Source organism: Pleurodeles waltl, chromosome 7 (genome assembly GCF_031143425.1).
Source record: "Pleurodeles waltl isolate 20211129_DDA chromosome 7, aPleWal1.hap1.20221129, whole genome shotgun sequence".
Taxonomy (NCBI): Eukaryota; Metazoa; Chordata; class Amphibia; order Caudata; family Salamandridae; genus Pleurodeles; species Pleurodeles waltl.
The window spans coordinates 1,136,740,392-1,136,763,422 of NC_090446.1; the positions used below are offsets into that span (position 1 = coordinate 1,136,740,392).

Consider the following 23,031-nt stretch of genomic DNA (forward strand, 5'->3'; position numbering starts at 1 on the left):
CCTGAAATATACAACCTCCTTGAGTGTGATCTTCACTACATACACAAACTCGAATATAGCATACCACAGTAACCACACTTGATATGTTCAGACCCATTTCTCTTATGGGACTGTAGACCTAATTTAGAGGAAGATATTCAAGAATGAAACGCATAAAATAACTTTGTAACCCACAGTGTGCACTATTTACTTATTTAACTGTGTCCCAACCCCCATACCCTCAATCAGTGCGAACCTACTTTTCGGTCCCTGGGAAAATGTTTGTGAGTAATCCCTGGATGTTAGATCGGGCTTCTTTGAGCAAGTGGAATGCTTCAGCTCCGGCAAAACCAGCTCCTCAGAGCTTAACCAGGAGACAATGGGAAACAACATCCTGGTGCTGGCCTGGGACTAAGCTATTCTAGTTATCGGACCCAAAAATCGAGACGGCCCTACGCACGGACAGGCGACAGGATGTGGCCTTTTCCGCCCATTGTTCGGACACTTCCCATCTCTGCCGGGCAGTAGTGATAACTTTTCCCCTTCGAGGCTCTCTAGTAGAGGCATGGCAGCTGGTGGTGGGCTCTTCGCCCAGGAGTACCTGCGCTGTCCCGTGTGCCTCGACGTCTTCAGGGACCCTGTCACCATCCCCTGCGGGCACAGCTTCTGTCTAGCTTGCATTGGGCGCTGCTGGGCGCAGGCAGGCAACCAGGCCGCCTGCCCGCAGTGCCGCGAAGCCTTCCAGCCGCCCCCCCGCCTCTGCAAAAACAACATCCTTGCCCAGCTAGCCGAGGACTTTGCCAGTTCCGAGGCGAGCGCCCCCGGGCCGGGGGACACACCATGTGACTTCTGCGTTGGTCGGAAACTCAAGGCCGCAAAGTCGTGCCCAGTCTGTAGGGCGTCTTTCTGCCGACAGCACCTCGGGGCTCGAGCAGGCGCCTCGGCCAGGAGGAACACCTGGCTACCCTCCATAGAGCAAGGAGCCGAGCCCGGGCCCTGCCAGCAGCACGGAAAGACCCGAGCGCTTTTCTGCAGGACCGACCAGACCTGGATCTGCTCGGAGTGTGGGCAGCAGGCGCACCTTGGGCACAGCGTTATGGAGCCGGAGAGCGGTGACACCGAGCAGAAGGTACTGTAACTGCAACCCAATATTATATGCTTACTGGGCGTGCCTGGTAGTTTCGTTAAACCACGACAAAAAAGGTGGGCTCGGAGCACCGGTTGAATATGGTCAGTTTTTATTTCCTTCCTTATTTATTTATGCTTTTCTATATAGCGTGGACATTCCCCAGAGGTGTCAGAGCGCTTTACAATAGAACGTTACATGAGACCTTTAGAATAGCATGGCTGTAGGTAACAAGACGTATAGCTACTAAGGTGACATATAACGGTACTGGTCACGCTATAAAATGTGCGGGCATATACCTGGTGGGGAGCATTGGAGGAGAGCTATTGAGAAAAATGTATTTGGAAGAGAAGAATTTTAAGCTCTCTTTTGAAGATCCAAAAAGAGGTGGCGGTTCGAAGGTTTGGAGGTAACAAATTATAAATTCTAGCCGTTTTACCACAGAAAGATTGCGTCATGAGTCTTTCCCTTTTGAAGGTTGGAAGTTCGAGCAGCAGATTTTCAGCATTTCGTGATGGTCTGGAGAGCCACCTGAAATTTTGAGTTTGTTGTCTAGGTAGTGAGGGGTGGAAGTGTGAAGGGCTTTGCGGGTGATACAAGCAGTCTTGAACATAGTATTGGCTTCAATAGGAAGCCAGCAAAGAGTTAGCAGCATAAGTGTGATACCGTCATTTCTTCTGGCACTGTTGACGAAACTCACAGACGAGTAGAGGATGAATTTTAAAGGTGGCAGTTGGGTCTTGGGTAGGCCAGCAAGGAGAGAATTACAGCAGTCCAGTCTGGAGAGCACCAAAGATTGGACAATAGTTTTCAGGTCTTGCTCAGGAATGTATCGTCAGATCCCCCTGAGAAGGTGCAGTTGGAACCCTGCATTTTTGGCCATGGTCCTGATTGGAATTGGAGGTTAATGGCCTCATTATGAGTTCGGAGGTCCCACTGTGGGGTCGCCAAACTCGCGGGGAGATTGCTACTGCCATGGTGTGGTGTCCCCCCTGCCCTATTACAATGTTACTGCCAGTCTGAACGGCGGGAACATTGCAATAGAGCAATCCCGCCGGTCAGACAGGCAGGATTAGTGCTGTGAGGTAGCACTCTGCTCCCTTAAAAGAGCCGAGTGCTATCTTGCAGCACATAGAGGACCGACCAGCACCCTTAGAATGCGCACTGTCTGCAAGACAGACAGTGCACATTCTGACAGTGCTTGGCAAGGGGGCACCTGCATTGCCCATGCCATAGGCATGGGAAGTGCAGCCCCCGTGGCCCCTAGCACACCTTCAGCCCCAGCATTTCCATGTCAGGGAAACTGCCATGAAAAGGTAGCGGTGAGGGGAGTTGTAATCAGCCTGGCGGTGCCGAGTTCAGCGCCGCCCTGGCTGAGTACAGCGAGGACTGTCGTCATTCCGTCAGTAATCATGTTCCCGGTGGGGACGGTGGTCATCTGGAGGGTCCGCCTTCCAAGGTTGCAATTAGGCAGTTGGACCGCCCAGAGTGCGACGATCCGACCATCAACGCGAGTGTGGTGGACCTCAGACCCCCCCCACACTCGTAATGAGGCCCTAAATCTTTTGTCCACGATGACACCTAGGGATTTGGCACTGACAACAATAGTAGGTTTACTGTTAAGAATGTTTAGTTTATCCATTCATGACTGAACAGGAGATGGAACATTTTAGGTAGGGATACGAAGAAATTCAGTTTTAGAGGGATTCAGTCAAACGTCATCCATTGTTGTTAGAATTGAGAGTGGTGGCGAGAAGTGAGATGTCGTGTGCGGAGGACGCCTTGAGGTAGAGTTGGGTGTCATCAGCATAGAGGTGACAAAGGATCCCGGCCTCTTTTAAAAGGGCTTCTAGCGGTTCAGTGTGTAAAATTAACTATGGTTGGAAGAAGGATAGAGCCTTAAGGGATCTACCACCTTTAGAGTTAAGAGACCAGGGACTGGGGTTGGTGGTACTTGATTCCTCTGCTACGCCCGTTGCTTTTCTCAGATTATACATTTACTTGCATGCACAGTGGGATTGTGGTGCACCCATGTTATTGTTTCTGAAGGTGCCACAATGCTTCTAGTGGTGTGGTGGATGTTATACTTATAGAAACATTTTTGCTGCAGGCACTGGCCCAAGCATAGCGCTAGACTCCAAACTACTAAAATCATTAGGGGCGAACTACTCATCATTACGTAAAGACCCATAACTTGTCACTGACTTTAGAACAATTGATTTTGACCAGTGTTCCGAAAATGGGGTACTGCTTGACTTTTCCTCCAGAGCACAAGATGCCAAGACCTGGAGAAAACTCACTCACTTAATCTTCTGCTCATTGACTCATTCAACAATGCACACACTCTCTCATTCACTCCCTTTCGCAACCATTCTCACTCTCAGTTACTCACTCCTAGTTCATTAACTCACTCCTCCGTTAACTTACAATCAACCACACAAGCCGTTCCCCTCTCTATAGCCATTAAATAATTTGCTGGACGGAGAAAGACTTTGACTGCAAGCAGACGAGGTGCTGTAGTTTGAGAATAGCTGACTGGCAGAATAAGGGAATGAGTCAGTAATCCCATGGTCTGGGTAGTGTGTCTCAGTCGCTGCCAATGCCACAGCAGAGTTTGCTGTGTCAGCTTGTGGTTCCAGCCGGTCAGGCGCAATGCAGAGCATCAATTTATAAACACCTCCTTGGTGACTTCTGTAAGATGTTGGAGAATGGGATTGCCATGCAGTTTATCCACAATATTATCTAAACCCATTAGGCATAACTCTGCTTGGTAGGGTGGATCAGTCCAACCTCTACAGAGCCAGTCATTGATTACCAAGATGTGGGCTGCCCAGTAATAGAAGCAGATGTCTGCCATCCCCTTTCCCTTTTCATATGGGGTTGCTGGCATTTATCAGATGTAATGTGAGGAGGCCTCCCAGCCATAGGTATGTATGAATCTTGACTGTGAGTTTTTTAAAGCATTAAGGCAGAATAGCTAGTGGGAATTTCTGTAGGGCTTACAAGAATCATGGGAGAATCATCATTTTAAACAGAGCCACTCTGCCAAGGATGTGGAGCGGAAGCTTAGCCCATTCATGAAGATGTGTTTTCATTTTTGTTAATGGGGGGAAAGGTTAAGGCTCCACGTCAGCTCGTGTACTATCGCAAAATGAATGCCCAGCTTTTGGAAACTCAAACGATTAACTGTGAGGGAAATGTGCTAGTTTATATGCTTGTTGTCACCTTTAAGTTGAACTAACAATTAACCTTAAGGCCGGAGGCCTCCTCGTAGAGGTTCAGTATTTGGATAAGGCAGGGCCCAGAAGTGTAGGATTCAGTCAGGAAAAGTAGTACATCATAGGTATAAAGAGTGATTCTGTGTTCTGACCCATCTTCCCAACACCATCCCCAAATTTGAGCATCAGATGAGATTAAACAGGCTAGGGGTTCAATTGATAGTGCAAAGAAAATTGGAGTTAGAGGGCAACCTTGCCTGGCACCTCTAAGGATTGGGAATGGATCTGAGGCAACACCGTCGACATACACTTGTGCAGAAGGTTCGGAATACAGTATTCAGACATACCTGCAGAATCAGGGACCAAATTCCATCCGGAGAAGGACACAGCCCAGTCCACACTATCAACTGACTCCTCAAAATCAATTAGGAAACGTGTACATGGGTCTCTAATAAGACGAAGGTAATCCAGAGTGACATATACTCTAAAGATATAGTGGTGGGTGCTGCAGTTAGAAATGAAGCTGCACTGGTCTGGATGGATTGGTGACGTAAAGACCAGCAGCTGTCTGTTTGCCAGAGCCTTGGGAAGATCTTAACCTCTGTGTTTATAGGGATATGGGCACTTATGAGACACATAGTTTCGGTGGACAGCCAAGCTTATATATAACCACAAGAATGGCCAAGTCGAGTTCTGATAGAAAGGTACACTGTGACTCAGCATCAGTACAGAGGTCGAAACCTGGTAGTATTCCAGAGTGAAGCCATCCGGCCTGGGAGTTTTAGCCGATTTTATGTCTTCTAGTCCGTCAACTATCTCCTCTAGTGTAAGGGATAGAACTAATTCTCTCCTGTTCGAGGTAGTCAGGAAGTGGAGCAGTATTTCTGTCAGTAAGGAGTTAGGGGGTCATTCCGACCCTGGCGGTAACAACCGCCAGGGCCGCGAAGGACAGAAAGCACTGCCAACAGGCTGGCGGTGCTTCCTGGGCCATTACCGCCGCAGTCAGAAAACCGGGTCCGGCGGATTCCCGCCGGATTAACCCCGGTTGGCCCAATCCGCCATGGCGGCGCTGCGATTCTGCCCCCCTTCCCGCCAGCCTGTTTCTGGCGGTTTTTACCGCCAGGAACAGGCTTGCGGGAACGGGTGTCCTGGGGCCCCCTAACAGGGCCCCATGAAGCTTTTCACTGTCTGCTTAGCAGACAGTGAAAAGCGCGACGGGTGCAACTGCACCCGTCGCACACCTGCAACACCGCCGGCTCCATTCGGAGCCGGCTTCAGTGTTGCAGGCCCCTTTTCCGCGGGAATGTTGGAATGGCCCCAGCGGTCTTTTGACCGCAGGGTGGCCAAATGGCGGTTCCCTCCAGGCGGGCGGCAACCGCCGCCCGCCGGGGTCAGAATGACCCCCTTAGTTTGCTCACAAAGTGATTGCATTTGGGGGGCATATAGAGTATGGTAAAAGTGGACAAATTATGCCACAATTTCAGTTGACTTGCAGTGTTTTTGTTAGGGGGCCCACTGCCAAAGCCAGTGGCATGGGCAGTGCAGGGGCCCCCAGGGGCCCCACGACACCCTTTCCCGCCATCCTGTTTCTGGCGGTGAAAACCGCCAGAAACAGGCTGGCGGGAAGGGGGTCGGAATCCCCATGGCGGCGCTGGATTCACTGGGCCAGGGGAAAACTGGCGGGAAACCGCCGGATCCCCTTTTCTGACCGCGGCTTTCCCGCCGCGGTCAGAATGGCCCTGGAAGCACCGCCAGCCTGTTGGCGGTGCTTCCGTGGTCCCCGGCCCTGGCGGTCATGGACCGCCAGGGTCGGAATGACCCCCATAGTCATGCAGTAGTTTAGCTGTCACTGACATTTTGGTCGTGGGGACCCCTGTTGGAGTCAATGTTAGGATCAAATGGAGTTAAAGTCACAACCAATTACAGTGGTGCGTGGAGGAAGTTCAGTACCATCCCGCCAACAGCTTCAAAAGTTGGTTTAGTCTGGGAGGGTCGTTATACTGTCGACCTTGCAGAAGAGAAGGCCTGACACCTCTCAGTACCTATCATGCAGTGATTGGTTATAGTAGAGACCACAAAAGAGGAATTCTGATGCAGTAGATGGCCACCCCCTGGAGCTCTTGGCAAACCCAGCGTGGAAGACTCTGTTGTACCCAAATCGACTCAAAAAGAGACACCTTTTTGTAAGTACTTTATAGCTTGAGAACACCGGCCAAAACTCATTTGGCACGGCACAGAAGTGCCACCCTCCTAAGATGGTCATTAAGACTGTAACTTTGTAGGACACAATTATGAAATCAGTCTGGGGAATTAAAGCTCAGGGTGTGAATTTCACCTGGGTATTTCAGGTAACCAGTTATGGAGATGGCTAGGTTTGATTAATTTTCTCTGTAATATGGAGGGTACAGATAGCATATCCTGGATGCGATGGATACTGAACTGAACAACAACCTGACATTAATAGCATCTCTGTCCCCTTACCATCCTTCAACTCCAGAAGTATCTACCACCCAACAAAACCCTTCCAAACAAAGCATTTTACAGCTTATACAGGGCATTAGCGCGTGTACCTCCTCCTGTTTTAGAATGTAGAAAGTTTAACTTCTCACAACTCTCGTTACCAGCTGGGAACAGTAGCAATTAACAATTAACATTGCTGCTTCAGCAGAAATTTGGAAACAAATGAGCTTTGGTGTTAGCCTCCCTTCTGTATTGCAAGGTGATCGCTTCATCAAATGTCAATTGTCATGGGGCCCTTCATTATCTGAATCATGCGTCTGTGAATTTGCAGAACCCTTAGGTCCAATAAGTAGTCAGTTATTACAACTAGGTTCTATGCAGGGGTGGCCTTTATTTGTCTCGGATGAGTTTGGGACCCCCTGCCACAAAGGTCACCACTGGGATTTATGTGAGTGGGTTCTTCATCTAGTTTTAGATCCAAGCTCCCTGCCATGTGGGAGGAGGCAATAGCATTGGCCTCCAGGATCATGTGGTGGAGGTTCGTAGTTTTCCAGTATTTTCTGTTTGGTGCCCCATTCCCACGCTGCCTCTGGGGTGTCAAAGAAGTGGGACCTGGGGTTGTGGATTTCCCTGAGTCTGGTGGGGAAAAATGTAGCATGTGTTGCAAGTTCATGGCTCAAAGTTTTTATTTTAGTGCATCAAACAATCTCCTCTGCTTCTGGACCTGTCTGGTATAAAATGGTGTAACCTGGGAATATCATGAAGCAGAACGAATAGTAGATAAGCTCACCTTTCTTATTTGCTTCACTCAAGTGATTGCGTCTCCAGCTTGAAAGTTCAATATGCAGGCAATCAAGGGATGCTGGAGAGCGAGTTAGTGCTCTATCATCCCTCCTTATTCCAAACCAGGATGACAGTGTCTGACTAGGGGCAGATTTAATGAAAGTGGCGCTGCACCTAGTGCAGGGGCGCGCCACTTTCCTTGTGCCCCTTATAGCCCCCATGTGTGTGCCATATCTAAGATACAGCGCACCATGGCGCAGGGTAGGGGGCAAATAGCGTCAACATTTTTGACGCTATTGATGTACTGTTCAGGGTTAGCGTCAAAATTTGGGTGCTAACTCCCAACAGTACATAGGGGCTCATTGTAAACAATGGTGTGCCCCCTTTTAGTGCCTGCTCTGAGCAGGCATTAAAAGTGCCAAAAAATAATGTAAAGAAATCACTTAGATTTCTTTGCACCATTGTTTTGGCCCACCTAAAGAGAGGACACCCACTTTGCGTACATTATACATGGCACATGCATAATGTAGCGCAAAGTGTTACAAAGAGGTGAAATGCATGTATTTCACTACTTTATAAATATGGTGTGGAGAAAAGTCCACCTTTGCACGACCTTAGCGTAAAAAAAAATGAAGCTGAGGCAGCGCTTAAAGTGGCACTAGGCCCTCTTAAATCAGGACCTAGGTATCCAAGTTGTAATCCATTTCCAGGAATTGCTCTGGCACAGTAGATTCTGCTGCCTCTGTAAATCCAACAAAGCAGACATTTTTACATCCTTGTCTATTTTCTATGACCTCAGCTTTGTCTTCTAAAGTTTTGGTGGTGGGGAGAAGCTTAGATACATTAGGTTTAAGAGTTGTTTGTCATCTCATCCTCAAGAGTCGAGACGCTGTCTTCCACCTCGGAGACCCTGCTTTCCACAATTGAAGATCTTGGCATAGGAGAGAAACATCCATACTCACCTTAGACTCCAAAGCTGCACAGGAGGCTGGAATCTCCTGTAGGATCATGCCATTATTGCTGAGATCAGTCAGTGGCTGATTTATGGAGCGAGTCCTGTAGGATGGGTTGTGAATTTGTCCATCTTTGTTTGAGCATTCAGACTTGGGCCCTTATCTTTCCACATGGGACTACGCTGTTTGTTTCACAGGTTTTTGACGAATGAATCTCTGAAGCTGCAGAAGTTTCCTAGTTATAAGACTTGGATGAAGTGGGAAGGCTCCCCAATGCCAAGGAAGACAAAGGCAATCAGTGCTTGAACTGGCTTCCCGGTCCAGACATGAAAGCTGTATAAAAGGAAGCCCTAGCCCCTTCAACTGTAGTCTGGCCCACTTGCTCCATCCCCAAGGTAGCACAAGTGACCAGACCTAGCACAGAAATGTGTCTCCCACAATTATAAGTTGGGCTTCCCAGGCATCAAGACAAAGCACCTGGGTCCAAAGGGAGGCCACCCAATGCAAATGTCAAACCAAGTGTGCCTCTGTTATTCTTGAGATAGGCAGAAGGAGATCAGTTAGAGGGCCACTAAATAACCATTCATGGAGACCCCCTTTGCAGGGAGAGAGGGCCTATGCCTCTGCTACAGCTATCATACCCCACAGGTGGGTTGTGATTTAAAAATGGCTAGCCTGCAGAGCAGGGGGAGAAGGGATCACTCACCAGATAAGGCATGCATTTGTTCCAGTGGTATACATCAGGGGCGGCTGTGGGCCCTTGCAGTGACAGATGCGGGCAAAGGTGGCTGGGATCGCTGGCGCCTCCCAAGATCATGCAACTCAGGGCCAAGGAACATGTACCCAGGCTTCTGCAGACCAAGCTAGGCTATGGCTTCTCCCCCCTGGCGCCTCTGCTTCGCAGCCCACTCTAGAACCCTGGCCGCCACCATGTCCCATACTGATCCCATTTCCAGGGAAGTTCGGTCAACGGGTTCTGCTCCTGACACTAGACACAACCCCAGTAGGGAAGAGAGGAGCAGGATTTGTGAGGCAACGCCATCCCACCAGCACTCATAAAGTCTCCCTTGGGCATAGCATGTGGCTGTCATAATTTTTGGATCTCACATCCAAGCAGCAAGCCCTGCAGGACACCAGGAAAGAGCTTCAGTAGAATCTACAGACAGCTTCACGCAGGGGGATGTAGTTATTGCATTACTGTCCCGTATCGGTGGATAGCGTGTCTTGTGGCAGTGGCATGGCACAGGATCATGCAGGAGGTCCAGAATGTCAGGACCTCCTCCATCTTTGACAGCCAGGCCACATCCCCACAGACTCCTACATTGGTTTTACAAATACTGCTACTTAATATACAAGAAGAAGTTCTCAGGAAAATATCAATTTGATCCCAGTGGGTGAGGCATTGGAAACATTCACTGTCAGTGAAACATAGTGCTACAGAACTCTAAAGAAAAGAAGCATTGTTATTTGTCTGTGTGTAGTCTTGCACTCTATGTGAGGGGGATGGCAGGGAAAGAAGATCCTTACATGCTGAAAATATGGCTGCAGGCAACACCAACCATTAAGAAATTGAGGCCTACATTAGCTAAGAGTATCATGAGCAAGCACATTTGCCTCAATATAATTCTGTTATTCCAACTACATGTTCATTTTTTTTTACCTTATTAATGCTATTTTATTCATATAAATAGAAAAGCCTTGATCACATGTGTGGCCTTCGTAAGATATTTTTCACACTAAATCCTATTTAGACATGTTGGTAAGTGGCTATGTTTAGCCATCAACTGAGCAGACATGGCCTTGCATATCAAATATTAAATATGCAAGCTTGGTGCTGGTATCTGTTGAAAATATAAGTAGGTAATTTCAGGATTTTTGAAACATATTTAATGTCCCTTAACACTGCCCGGCTGTCACCTGGGAGACATTCTAGGGAGCGCATGACTCTTGAGTGTCAAAGATGCTCTCCACCAAATGATGCCACATTGGTGGATACTGGAATCCTTCTTTTTGGGGATTTTTTGAAAGGCAAGTTTCGATAAAAGGTGCTGAAGCGTTTTATTTTCACTGAATGCTGCTTTAATAAACTGTTGAATGCCTCTGGCTGTGAAATATAAACACCATGGCCCTCATTATGGTATTGGCACTAAACTCCACTTACCGCCACGCTGGCCGCCAACATACCGCCACGGTGGCGGAAAACCGTTCTGCATATTACGACACACAAACACCAAACCAACAGAATACATCTACATACACAAATCGGCCAGCCCAAAGGTCAGTGATAAAGTGGCAGTCCCAACACCCATACTGTTACGCCAACAGAACAACGCCCACCACATCATGACCCACGAATCACCACGGCGGACATTCAACGGCGGTAAACCATTGGCGGTACACACTGCCGCGCTCAGAATGGACACCCAAAAACTAAACTACACAACATTGGCCTATTCAAACAATACACACCTGACCCCCATATACTCACCACACCTAGCCACTCACACCACTATAAAACACACACCCACATTACCCACAACCCCCTACAAATACAAATCCTTGGCACCTGACAGACATCAAGACCACTGCGACAAACACACACACCCATACATCCCTCACGTACTCCACTATGCACACCCAATCACACCACCCAACACCCACACACATCACACATGTCCCCACAAAGGCACCCCCATTTCACAGATGAGGAGTTGACGGTCATGGTGGAGGAAATAGTCAGGGTAGAGCCACAGCTGTTTGGAGCAGATATCCATTTCAAGGAAGATGGAGCTCTGGCAGAGAATTGTGGACAGCGTGAACGCCGTGGGACAGCATCCAAGAACAAGGGACGACATCAGGAAGAGTTGGAACATCCTACGGGGAAGGTACGTTCCGTGGCAGCAAGGCACCAGCTCGCCATACAGAGGATTGGCTGTTGACCCCCACCTCCTCCCCCACAGCTCACAGCATGGGAGGAGCAGGTCTTGGCATTACTGCATGCTGAGGGACTCACTGGAGTAGCCGGGGGACTGGACACTGGTAAGTCAACATTTACCACTTATCATCCCCCCCACAATATCTACATGCCATCTCACACCCTCACCCTCACTCCCATCACTCCACTCCATCCCATACACTGCACCAACGCAGATGACTAACCCCAATGCCAATCCCTGCCTGCCATACCAATGCATGGACAGCCCTCCCAGCCCTGCATGGACACCCATCACCAGCGTATGCATAGCATAGGGGAACTAACAATCCCACAATAAATCACCATACACAATCAAAAATGGCAGGGCGAAAGCAACCATAGAGGGGATATAGGGATGTACAACATGTCACAGGCATGAAGCAATAATACACCTCTTACATACCCACAGGTGCCCCAGCCAACCTCAGTGCAGAGGAGGTACCACGACTATCCAGTCCCCCAACAGGAGATGCCCCCAGTGATGACAGTAACTCTGGACTCCAGGATCTGGATAAACAACCTGGCCAGTCAGGGACCACTGGACAGTCGGTCACCCCAGCCCACTCACAGTCCACCACAGAGCCTCCCCCATCAGTTACCAACACCACAGCACCCACCAAGCATCCCCACACCTCTGTCTCCAGGACACGTCAATCAGCAGTGTGCCCACCTGTACAGGGACCCCAGGCCACACCTCATACCCAAGACAATCAGGGACCTGGGGTCAGTGGCAGTGGGCACACCATTCAGGGGACAGGGGTACAGGGCAACAGGGACACTGGGAGGACCTCCGTGCACCAGGGGGAGGACAGGCCCAGGGAACCGACTCTCCAGGAGGCACTCACCAATGTCCTGGGTGCCTACCAACAATGCCAGGACACTATGGGCCAGGTCCTGAACAACGTGCAGGAGAACAAGATGTTGCAGGAGGAACACCATCAGGAGATCAGGGAGGACTTCCATGCACTCAACACCACCATGATCTCCATAGCAGGGGTGCTGGCAGACATGGCCAACATCATGAGGGAATGGACAGAACACCAGCGGGCCCCTACCACTAGCCAGTCTATTGACCAGCCCTCCACTTCCGGTGCCGCTAGTGGACAGGAGGCCCCGCTACAGGACCCACAGGCCATCAGCACCCTTCCCCCTGCAGAAGGTGAACCACCCTGCAAACATGCCCTGCGAACCAGACAGAAGCCAGAGATACTTGCAAGACCAAGATTAGCGCCAGGAAATTAGACTCTCCTGATTGTCCCCCTTGTGTCCCACCTTGTCCACTTTGAACTGCCATTGCTCCCCTTCCTATGGCCCTTTGGACACTGGACCTGTGCTACAAACAGATTGGAACAATACCCTGGACTTTCTTCCACCATCACCCCATTCCATTGCACTGTACCCTCAATTATATAGCACTACAATAAACACCCTTGAACACAATGTGAGTAACACTGTTTTATGTGTCTCTTTTTTTTTTTAAATATATTTTTATTAACAATTAACAATTCGCTGTTTACATCACTCAAGTACATTGTTGGGAGCATCTTATTCTCATCATGCCTAGTATTGAAGAGGATACAATATTTTATTTGTGTTCATGTGCAGCTTGTGTCATGGTTTAACGCTCACCCCTGTCTTTAACTAAACTTTATTATCCGCAAGCGTGTTGGTCCTAGTGTGGTTTCCCATGAGTATCTAGTTCCTTGCCGCCTTGTGCTACCCATTCTTCTTGCCTGCATATATAACAGCTTCAACTTAACACTAAACTATACACACACTTGATGGCTTTTGTGGGTGGTGTTAGTATTGTGCTGCGGGGGTGATTCCCTAAGGGAATTGTGCCTGGGGGGAAATGCCAACCTTTTCCGTGAATTTAACTACTGTTCTCTACGTATACCTGTACCCACCTCTTGGTTGATCCTTGCGGCCTGCCTCGTGTTTACTGCGTTTTTTACTAGTTTTTTCCCATTAGTGTTTTCCTTTTTTTTCTCGTTAGTGGTATTGTTGAGGATATTCCCTGTCTACTTTCTATTTACGCTCAGGTTTCTTCTTCTGCTGGTGTTGTGTTGGGAGCCATTGGTCTATCTCCTGCAGTAACCCAGTTCATCATTAGTTCTTCCCACCCTGCGGAAATGGGGGACTGCCTGATCCCCCTTGCCTCTTCTGACTTTAGAACCTGTAATTCCGCCCCAGCCCACCTCGTAACGTCGCTTTTCCATTCAGCCAGTGAGGGATGGTTTGAAGCCTTCCAACCCTTCGTGATTAATCTCCTGTAGAGGGCCAGGGCAAGATCCAAAAAACGACCCCCAATCTTCCCTTGTGACCTATTCGTCTTTACACCCAATAGACAGACATCAGGGGTGAACGGCAGTACCGAGCCGTATAATCCTGATATGTGCTCCATAACTGCCTTCCAGCCCACCTGTAGCACCTCACATTTCCACATCATATGGTCAAAGTCTGCCTCGCAGCTGCCACATCTGGGGCATGTCCTGGGGGTCCCCCCATATATACGGAACAGTCGGTGAGGGGTAAGATATGTTCTATGCAAGTAGTTATATTGGATATATTGTAGTCGAGTATTACGAGAGACCCTCCGGGGATAAGCCAGAGCTCTGTTCCAGTCTGTCTCATTTAGCTCATGTCCGATTGTTTTCTCCCACCTCTCTCTTAGTGCACGCATGGGATCCAATGCAGCTTCTATCTGGGCTCGGTATATTTTCGTAATCAGGTGAGACTCTTCCCCCAACGTTAGCAGGAGGTGTAATATTCCGTGAACCCCGGGTTCAGCATTAATTGTGTCCCAATGGTCCTTCAGAGTGTGCACTAGCCTCCTATACATAAGAAATTGACCCCGAGGGATCCCTTTTCCCACCAATTCGGCAAAGCTCTGTAGTTTACCTTCCCTATAGAGTTCCCCTACCGTCGTCACTCCCGCATCCGTCCATGTGCCCAACTCTCGTCCCCCCGGTATGGTACTCTTCGGCTCCACCACCATGACCGTGAGTGGCAGCACCGGGGAGTAGGGCGGGCCAACTCCGGTCCTACTCATACACCTTTTCCAGCACGCTGACGCAGTGCTAGTCATTACATTTTCCCCGAGGGGGAAAGCTTCTTCCCTATCATACATGCTATTATTCGGTCTATGTCTAATGAGCCCTGGGAGTTAACTAGGTCCAGCTGTCCCCTGCCCACCATCCAGCCCACCACCCACTGCAGCTGGGATGCCAAATAATATGCCTCGAAGTCGGGAGCCCCCAGCTTGTGTCGGTCTGCACATAGTCGACAGTGCTGAGCGCCTACGACCTACATCCCATATCAATTCCTGGAGCAGTGCGTTCATTTCTCGAAACCATGCCGAGGGGATCCATAGCGGTACGTTAGCAAAGAAGTATAGGAGACGGGGCAGCATCACCATTTTAGACAATGCCACTCTAGCCATTGTTGTTAGTTTTAGTGATCGCCAGAACCCAACTGAGGTGCGCAGTGACCGGAGTGCGCCACCCAAGTTACCATCCCGGAGGTCGGCCAGCTCGTGGAATATCTGGATCCCCAGATATTTAAAAGTTCGCGGGGCCCAATTCACATCTCTGGGGAAAGTTTCGGGGCAAACGCTGTTTGGCATTATGGGGAATACAAATGTTTTGCCTCGATTAAGACGCAGTCCCGATAGTTCCCCGAAGTCCTCTAAGTTCTTTAACACCCACGGGAGGCCACTGGGTCCGTCTTTTAAGTACACCAAGATGTCGTCTGCATATAGGGAAATTATATGTTCGTTTGGGCCCCAGATAATTCCTTTGCCAACTCCGTCCTGTCGTAGTTTGGCCGCTAGGGGTTCGATTGCCAGGGCAAATAGTAGCGGGGATAGGGGGCATCCCTGCCTAGTTCCTCGATATACCGGGTATGAATCAGATACTGTTTTGCCCGTCTTCACCCTAGTTAGCGGGGAGGCGTACAGCAGGTCCACCCACTTCACCCAATTTTCTCCCAGTCCCATCTCTAGCATCACAGCCCTGAGGTAATCCCACCTGATGGAGTTGAAGGCCTTTTCGAAGTCTACTGCTAAGAGGGCCCCTGTGGGGGGTTTCTCTGCAGCTGGCATGTGTAAAATAGCAAAGATCCGCCTCAGGTTCAGCGATGTGCTGCGGCCAGGAACTAAACCATTTTGGATCTTAAAATCGCTGTTCAGCATTGATAAAGGGCGGAAGTCGGTCACTGGTGCCTCCCTGTTTTTTGTTTTGGGTAGCGGCACCACCAAGGCCTCCCGCATTGTGACTGGCAGCTCTCCTCGTCACAAAGCCTCAGAGTATACCTCAGCCATTTGGGGCACTACCAATGTCCTATATTTTTTGTAACAGTCCATTGGGAGGCCATCGGTGCCGGGGGTCTTTCCAGGAGCTAATTGTAGTATGGCCTCGCTTATCTCCTCCGCTTTTACTGGTCCCCCTAGCTCATCTCTCCCTTCTGGGTCTAAGGTCGGGAGGGCGATTCGCTGCAGGAAATTTCGAAAGGTTTCAACCCCAAGGTCTTGGGGTTTCCTATACAAGTGCATGTAATATCCCTTAAAAGCCTCATTGATTGGGCCTGGGCTACGCCTGTGAATTCCCTCTTTATCTCGCACACTTGTGATGGGTTCTCCCCCTCCGCCTGGGCATACTAGCCAGGCTAGAAGCCTTCCCGATCTACCTTCCTCTGATTGCACTGATGTCAGGTATTTTTGTGTGCTATGGCACCTAAGCTGTTCCTCTAACTGGGAATGTTCTCTACGGGCACGTTTATATTCCTCGTTCTCTTGGGTTCCAGGATCCCGTCTCACTTCCCATTCATGTATTTTCTTCTCTAAGAAGATCAGTTCCCTCTCGAGTGGGCGTTTCACCCCCACCGACTGGCCTAGGCAAAAACCCCTCGTCACCACTTTAAGCGTTTCCCATTCTATGGCCCTAGACGCAGTAGATCTGCTGTTAATCTTGGTGTGTTCTGTCAAGTGGGCCCGAAGGGCCTCTCTATACGCCTGATCTTCCAACGCCGCTGGGGACAGTCTCCATGTTGGTATTGGGGGTCTATCCCCTAAGATACTTAGTGTCACCAGTAAGGGGTTATGGTCTGATAGTGTGCGGCCCAGGTACTCTGCTTGGGTCACATAACGTGCCAGGCCCGTGGTACATGTTATTCTGTCAATTCTTGTATGTAGCCGGTGGAGACCTGAGTAATAGGAGTAGTCGCTGTCGCTTGGGTGTTGTTCCCGCCAAACATCCACCAGCCCCCAGGAGTCCAACCATTCACAGAGCTTTTTGGCTATTCTAGTGGACGCTGCGCCCTGTAGCGGTGGGGTCGATCTGTCCATGTTAATGTCCAATATTGCATTAAAGTCCCCCCCCACTAGCAATTCTCCTGCGCATTGGCGGGTTAGGTGGCTCGATAGTTTGGTCAGGAAGGGGACCTGGTCCTGATTGGGAGCATAAATGCAACTCATGACAACTGGAATACCATGTAGTCTTCCTTCTAACACCACAAACCTACCCTCTCGATCTATGTTGGATGAGTCTACTGTCAGTGGGACCCCGGCCCTGACCCATATCAGTGCACCCCTCGCGTAGGCCGAATACTCTGTGGCAAACACCTGTCCCCTCCATCTGCGCCTCAGTTTCTCAACCTCCCCAGCTATCAAATGGGTCTCTTGCAGCATTGCCACCTGCACCCCTCTTCTCTTCAAGTAGGTGAGGACTCTGTGCCTTTTGGCAGGTGTGCTCATCCCCCTGACATTCCATGTTAAAAGATTATGGCCCTCATTCTGACCCTGGCGGTCGGTGATAAAGCGGCGGCCAACCCGCCAACAGGCCGGCGGTCCAAAATATGCAATTCTGACCCTGGCGGGAACCGCCAACACAGCCCGCCGCATTAACACTCCGCCCGCCACGGCGGAACAAACAAACAGCGCGGCGGTCCCCGCCAACAGCCAGGCGGCAGACAATGTACCGCCCACCCTATCACGACCCACCAATCCGCCACCTTTTCCGGGGCGGGAGCACCGCCGATAAAAACACGGCGGAAACAGACTACGAACGGGAAAACGCTCACCTCCACATACTCCACGCGAGATTCCGGCAGTATGGAACCCGAGTTACAGGTCATCCCCGCACTCCTATACCTGCTCCTGTACCAGGAGCACGCCCGGCGGCGCGGAAGACATCGGTGAGTACTGCACCTACGACACAGGGGAGGGAAAAGATTACCGGCACACACCCACCCACCCACACCCACTACAACACACACATCAATGCATTCCCACAGATCACTGTCACAACCCACAAACCCCCCCCTCCGAAATAATGCAAAGACCAAAAGAAGAGATCTTAAACGGGCAGATATATTGAAAAATGGACAGCAGTAATCCAAATAAATAAATAAACTATGTACAAAATATATACATCTACTATATGTAGTCCAACCACTGTCCGTGGACCACAGGGGTCCTGAGCAAAGGGGCAAGGCCCAGTCCCACAACAAGAACTCCACGGAGAGAACACTGCAGGGGCATCAGAAAGAGAAAAGGACAGGCACCCCAGGGGGAAGGGAAGGGGGGGCACCTCATCCACTTGAGTACACGACGCCAGATCCACGAGGGGACTCCATGACCACTGGCCCATCCTGGGGAGAGCAAAGCCACAGCCCATACAGTCCATACAGTGGGTGGCCTGCCCACTGGGCCATCCTGGGGAGTGCAAAGCCACAGTCCATACAGTCCATACAGTGGTTGGCCTGCCCACTGGGCCATCCTGGGGAGTGCAAAGCCACAGTCCATACAGTCCATACAGTGGGTGGCCTGCCCACTGGGCCATCCTGGGGAGAGCAAAGCCACAGTCCATACAGTCCATACAGTGGGTGGCCTGCCCACTGGGCCATCCTGGGGAGTGCAAAGCCACTGTCCATACAGTCCATACAGTGGGTGGCCTGCCCACTGGGCCATCCTGGGGAGAGCAAAGCCACAGTCCATACAGTCCATACAGTGGGTGGCCTGCCCACTGGGCCATCCTGGGGAGTGCAAAGCCACAGTCCATACAGTCCATACAGTGGTTGGCCTGCCCACTGGGCCATCCTGGGGAGTGCAAAGCCACAGTCCAAACAGTCCATAACAGACTCCACTGCCACTGGAGGAGGCATGTTGGCCAGAGGACATCCTGCAGCCCTGCCCGAGACAGATCCTGCCCTGCCACGTCTGCCAAAGGGCCATCGGTTCTTGCCTGGAAGGGCCCAGTTCAGCGGTTCTTGAGACGGCGGTCCCCAGCGGAGCGGTGCTGGAGACGGCGGGGCCCAGTTCAGCGGTTCTTGCCTGGAAGGGCCCAGTTCAGCGGTTCCTGCCTTGAAGGGCCCAGTTCAGCGGTTCTTGCCTTGAAGGGCCCAGTTCAGCGGTTCTTGAGACGGCGGTCCCCAGCGGAGCGGTGCTGGAGACGGCGGGGCCCAGTTCAGCGGTTCTTGCCTGGAAGGGCCCAGTTCAGCGGTTCTTGCCTTGAAGGGCCCAGTTCAGCGGTTCTTGCCTTGAAGGGCCCAGTTCAGCGGTTCCTGCCTTGAAGGGTCCAGTTCAGCGGTTCTTGCCTTGAAGGGCCCAGTTCAGCGGTTCTTGAGACGGCGGTCCCCAGCGGAGCGGTGCTGGAGACGGCGGGGCCCAGTTCAGCGGTTCTTGCCTTGAAGGGCCCAGTTCAGCGGTTCCTGCCTTGAAGGGCCCAGTTCAGCGGTTCCTGCCTTGAAGGGCCCAGTTCAGCGGTTCCTGCCTTGAAGGGCCCAGTTCAGCGGTTCCTGCCTTGAAGGGCCCAGTTCAGCGGTTCTTGCCTTGAAGGGCCCAGTTCAGCGGTTCTTGAGACGGCAGTCCCCAGCGGAGCGGTGCTGGAGACGGCGGGGCCCAGTTCAGCGGTTCTTGCCTGGAAGGGCCCAGTTCAGCGGTTCTTGCCTTGAAGGGCCCAGTTCAGCGGTTCTCGAGACGGCGGTCCCCAGCGGAGCGGTGCTGGAGACGGCGGGGCCCAGTTCAGCGGTTCCTGAGATGGCGGTCCCCAGCGGAGCGGTGCTGGAGACGGCGGGGCCCAGTTCAGCGGTTCCTGAGACGGCGGTCCCCAGCGGTGCTGGAGACGGCGGGCCCAGTTCAGCGGTTCTTGCCTTGAAGGGCCCAGTTCAGCGGTTCTTGCCTTGAAGGGCCCAGTTCAGCGGTTCCTGAGACGGCGGTCCCCAGCGGAGCGGTGCTGGAGACAGCGGGCCCAGTTCAGCGGTTCTTGAGACGGCGGTCCCCAGCGGAGCGGTGCTGGAGACGGCGGCCATTCTATGGCCAACTGCTCATTGCCTGGTGGTGCCCTCCTGGGCAGCGGGGATGGTGCTCCTTCAATGCCCACCTGGGCTGTGGGTGGTGGGGCCCTCCTGGCCAGCTGGGCTGGGTCCTCCCTGGGCAGCGGCTATGGGGGTGGTGGGCTCTCCCGGGGCAGCTGTGCCGGTTCCTCCCTGGGCAGCGGCTATGGGGGTTGCGGGCTCCTCCTGGGCAGCTGTGACGGGTCCTCCATGGGCAGCAGGCCTGCTGCCTGACTTCTCCGCCTTGCTGCCCTTGCCCTCCTTAGTCGGGAGTCTGTGGCCCTTTCCTCCCTTTGGAGCTGTGGCTGTTGACGGTGGCTGGCTAGTGTCCTGGGGGGATATAGAACCCGGGCTCCTGCGGTGCCCCTTCCGCCTTCTGCTCCTCTTCCCAGGGGGTGGGCTGGCTGTCCCCTTGCTGCTGGGCGAAGATCCAGACCTGCGGGCTGGTGGGCTCCAATACCCCTGCACCCTTGTCAAGGGGGCTGCAGGGCTGGTGGTGGCTGAGGTGCTCTTCTTACCCCGACGAGAAGGAGGGGGGGGCTCAGGGTCAGGAAAGAAGGTAGCAGTAGAGAGATAGATTTTCCTGGGACAATGGATAGTGGTAGGTACAGTGGGTATGGGAGTGGAGGGAAAGGATGTGGTTGTAGGCGAGACAAGTTTGCTGTCTTTGGGTGCAGGTGCAGGAGCGGGAGGCTGTCGTGAGGTGGATGGCTGTTGGGTGGGTGGGTGGCTGCGTTTGTGTGGTGCTGATGCTGATGCACACAAGCACAGAAAGACAAACAAAAAGGGGGGGGGAGAGAGAAATAAAGAGATTTTGAGTACATGGATCACCGGTACAGTTAGCGGACATGACAGACACAGATGCCCCCTGCACTAAGTTGCGCACTTGCGGTCCCCTACGCATTCCGTGGAACATGCCCTACGCGCCTAGAGTTGACAACTGCACCCATGGATGACACGGCCCAGGGATGGCTGTACTGGCACACTACTGAGGGTGGTGGCTGGGGACACAGGGGCTTACGGGGGTGCCCAGCCTACAGATATCGCCCTGGCCTAGGGGGACCCACAGCCCTCCTCCCCCACCCAGACACCTCCACTGCGCGACAACAGAGTAGATTATGCTTGTACTCACCCCCTTGTGTCTGCTGTGCTGCCCTCACGCGCCCATCCAAATCAGGGTAGGCCACCGCCAGGATCCGGAACATCAGGGGGGTCAGTTGACGGCAGGCACCCCGCCTACGTTGGGAGGCCATCCCCAGCAGAGACTCGGCGGTCTTCTTGGTCCCGCGGCGGATGTCCTCCCACCTCTTGCGGCAGTGGGTGCCCCGTCGATGGTGGACCCCCAGGGTCCGGACTTCCTTGGCGATGGCACGCCAAATCCCGATCTTCTCATGGGCGCGGACCTATGTGACACGTACAGGGAGGGAGAAATACCACGTTCAAGTTTGTCTGCATTATCGTTGCCAGTGGCCCAACGCCCCCCATCCCCGCCAGGCCCCCCGCCAGGCCCCCACCAGGCCCAACATGCCCCCCATCCCCGCCAGGCCCCCCGCCAGGCCCAACATGCCCCCCATCCCCGCCAGGCCCCCCGCCATGCCCCCCGCCAGGCCCAACATGCCCCCCATCCCCGCCAGGCCCCCCGCCAGGCCCAACATGCCCCCCATCCCCACCAGGCCCCCCGCCAGGCCCAACATGTCCCCCATCCCCGCCAGGCCCCCCGCCAGGCCCCCCGCCAGGCCCAACATGCCTCCCATCCCCGCCAGGCCCCCCGCCAGGCCCAACATGCCCCCCATCCCCGCCAGGCCCCCCGCCAGGCCCAACATGCCCCCCATCCCCGCCAGGCCCCCAAGCCAGCCAGCGGCCCCAAATCCATATTGAATTAAACTCACTTGTTGGTCTGGAGGACCGTAGAGTAGCGCATACTGGGAGAGGACCCCATCCACAAGTTTCTCCAACTCTTCTCCAGTGAAGGCAGGGGCCCTTTCCCCAGGCGCAGCAGCCATTGTCCCTTCCAGACCGAGGTCACAGCAACACTTGCAGTATAGGTCCTCTCCTGTGAAAGTTCAAGTTGCAAGTGAATAAGTAGATAGAAAATGGCGGTCACGTCCGCGGCGGTGCGTACCGCGGCGGTGCGTACCGCCACCGCCGGCGCCCTTCGCCATTGGCTCCTGAAACCCATAGGCTTCAATGTTAACCAATGCGGCTTTGCGCCGCGGTCTTCGACCGCCTACCGCCACGGTGTGCCCCGCCAGCGCATTGACCTCACATCCCATTGTCACACTTCACAGGCCAGGCAGCCGCCATTTCGAGGGTCCACATGGCTCAATTTCAACTGCGTCACACAGGCCTAGGCCTTGCATAGCCACTCAGACACGCCATTCACTGCATAGAGAATCGTTTACTGTGCAAGCTGTGAGTACGTACCTGTGGGTTGCTTGACTGTGTGCTCCATGTTGTCCTTCCTAGGCACCGTCCGCTGGGTTTGGCGAGGAGACGGATGAATCCTCCCGTGTACAGGCCGCTGGTGGACCTGTCGACAATGGAAGCACGCCACATTATCCTGACCTACCGGCTTGACCGTGCCACTATACATGAACTGTGTGCCCAGCTGGAGCCCGACCTGATGTCCCCCATCCGCCAACCCACAGGGATTCCCCCTCTGGTGCAGGTCCTGTCAGTACTCCACTTCTTGGCAAGTGGGTCATTTCAGACAACAGTGGGAATTGCTTCTGGGATGTCTCAGCCCATGTTTTCGAAGGTGTTATCCAGAGTGTTGTCGGCCCTGATGAAATACATGAGGAGCTACATCCTTTTCCCTGAGGTGGGCGAATTGGCTGCAGTGAAGGGTGATTTCTATGCCCTTGGACATATTCCCAACGTCATTGGTGCCATTGATGGGACCCATGTGGCTTTGGTTCCCCCAAGAGACAGGGAGCAGGTGTACAGGAACAGAAAAAGTTACCATTCCATGAACATCCAGGTGGTGTGTTTGGCTGACCAGTACATCTCGCATGTAAATGCCAAATTCCCTGGGTCAGTGCATGACGCCTACATCCTAAGGAATAGCAGCATCCCTTACGTGATGGAACAGCTAGAGAGACACCGTGTATGGCTATTGGGGGACTCTGGGTACCCCAACCTGTCGTGGCTACTGACCCCAGTAAGGAATCCCCGGACCAGGGCAGAGGAACAGTACAATGAGGCCCA

At 52.5% G+C, this 23,031-nt stretch overlaps 1 protein-coding gene across 2 annotated transcripts in view; it reads left to right on the top strand.

Moving 5' to 3' along the window:
* Positions 1-537: 537 nt before the first annotated feature.
* LOC138246025 (tripartite motif-containing protein 16-like protein) overlaps positions 538-23,031 on the top strand; it is a 60,701-nt gene continuing 38,207 nt past the window's right edge. For both annotated transcript variants that reach the window (XM_069200179.1, XM_069200181.1), the window contains exon 1: positions 538-1,108. In XM_069200179.1, the coding sequence (XP_069056280.1) occupies positions 545-1,108 (564 nt within the window). In that variant the 5' untranslated portion in view covers positions 538-544. The remainder of the gene's footprint in view (positions 1,109-23,031) is intronic.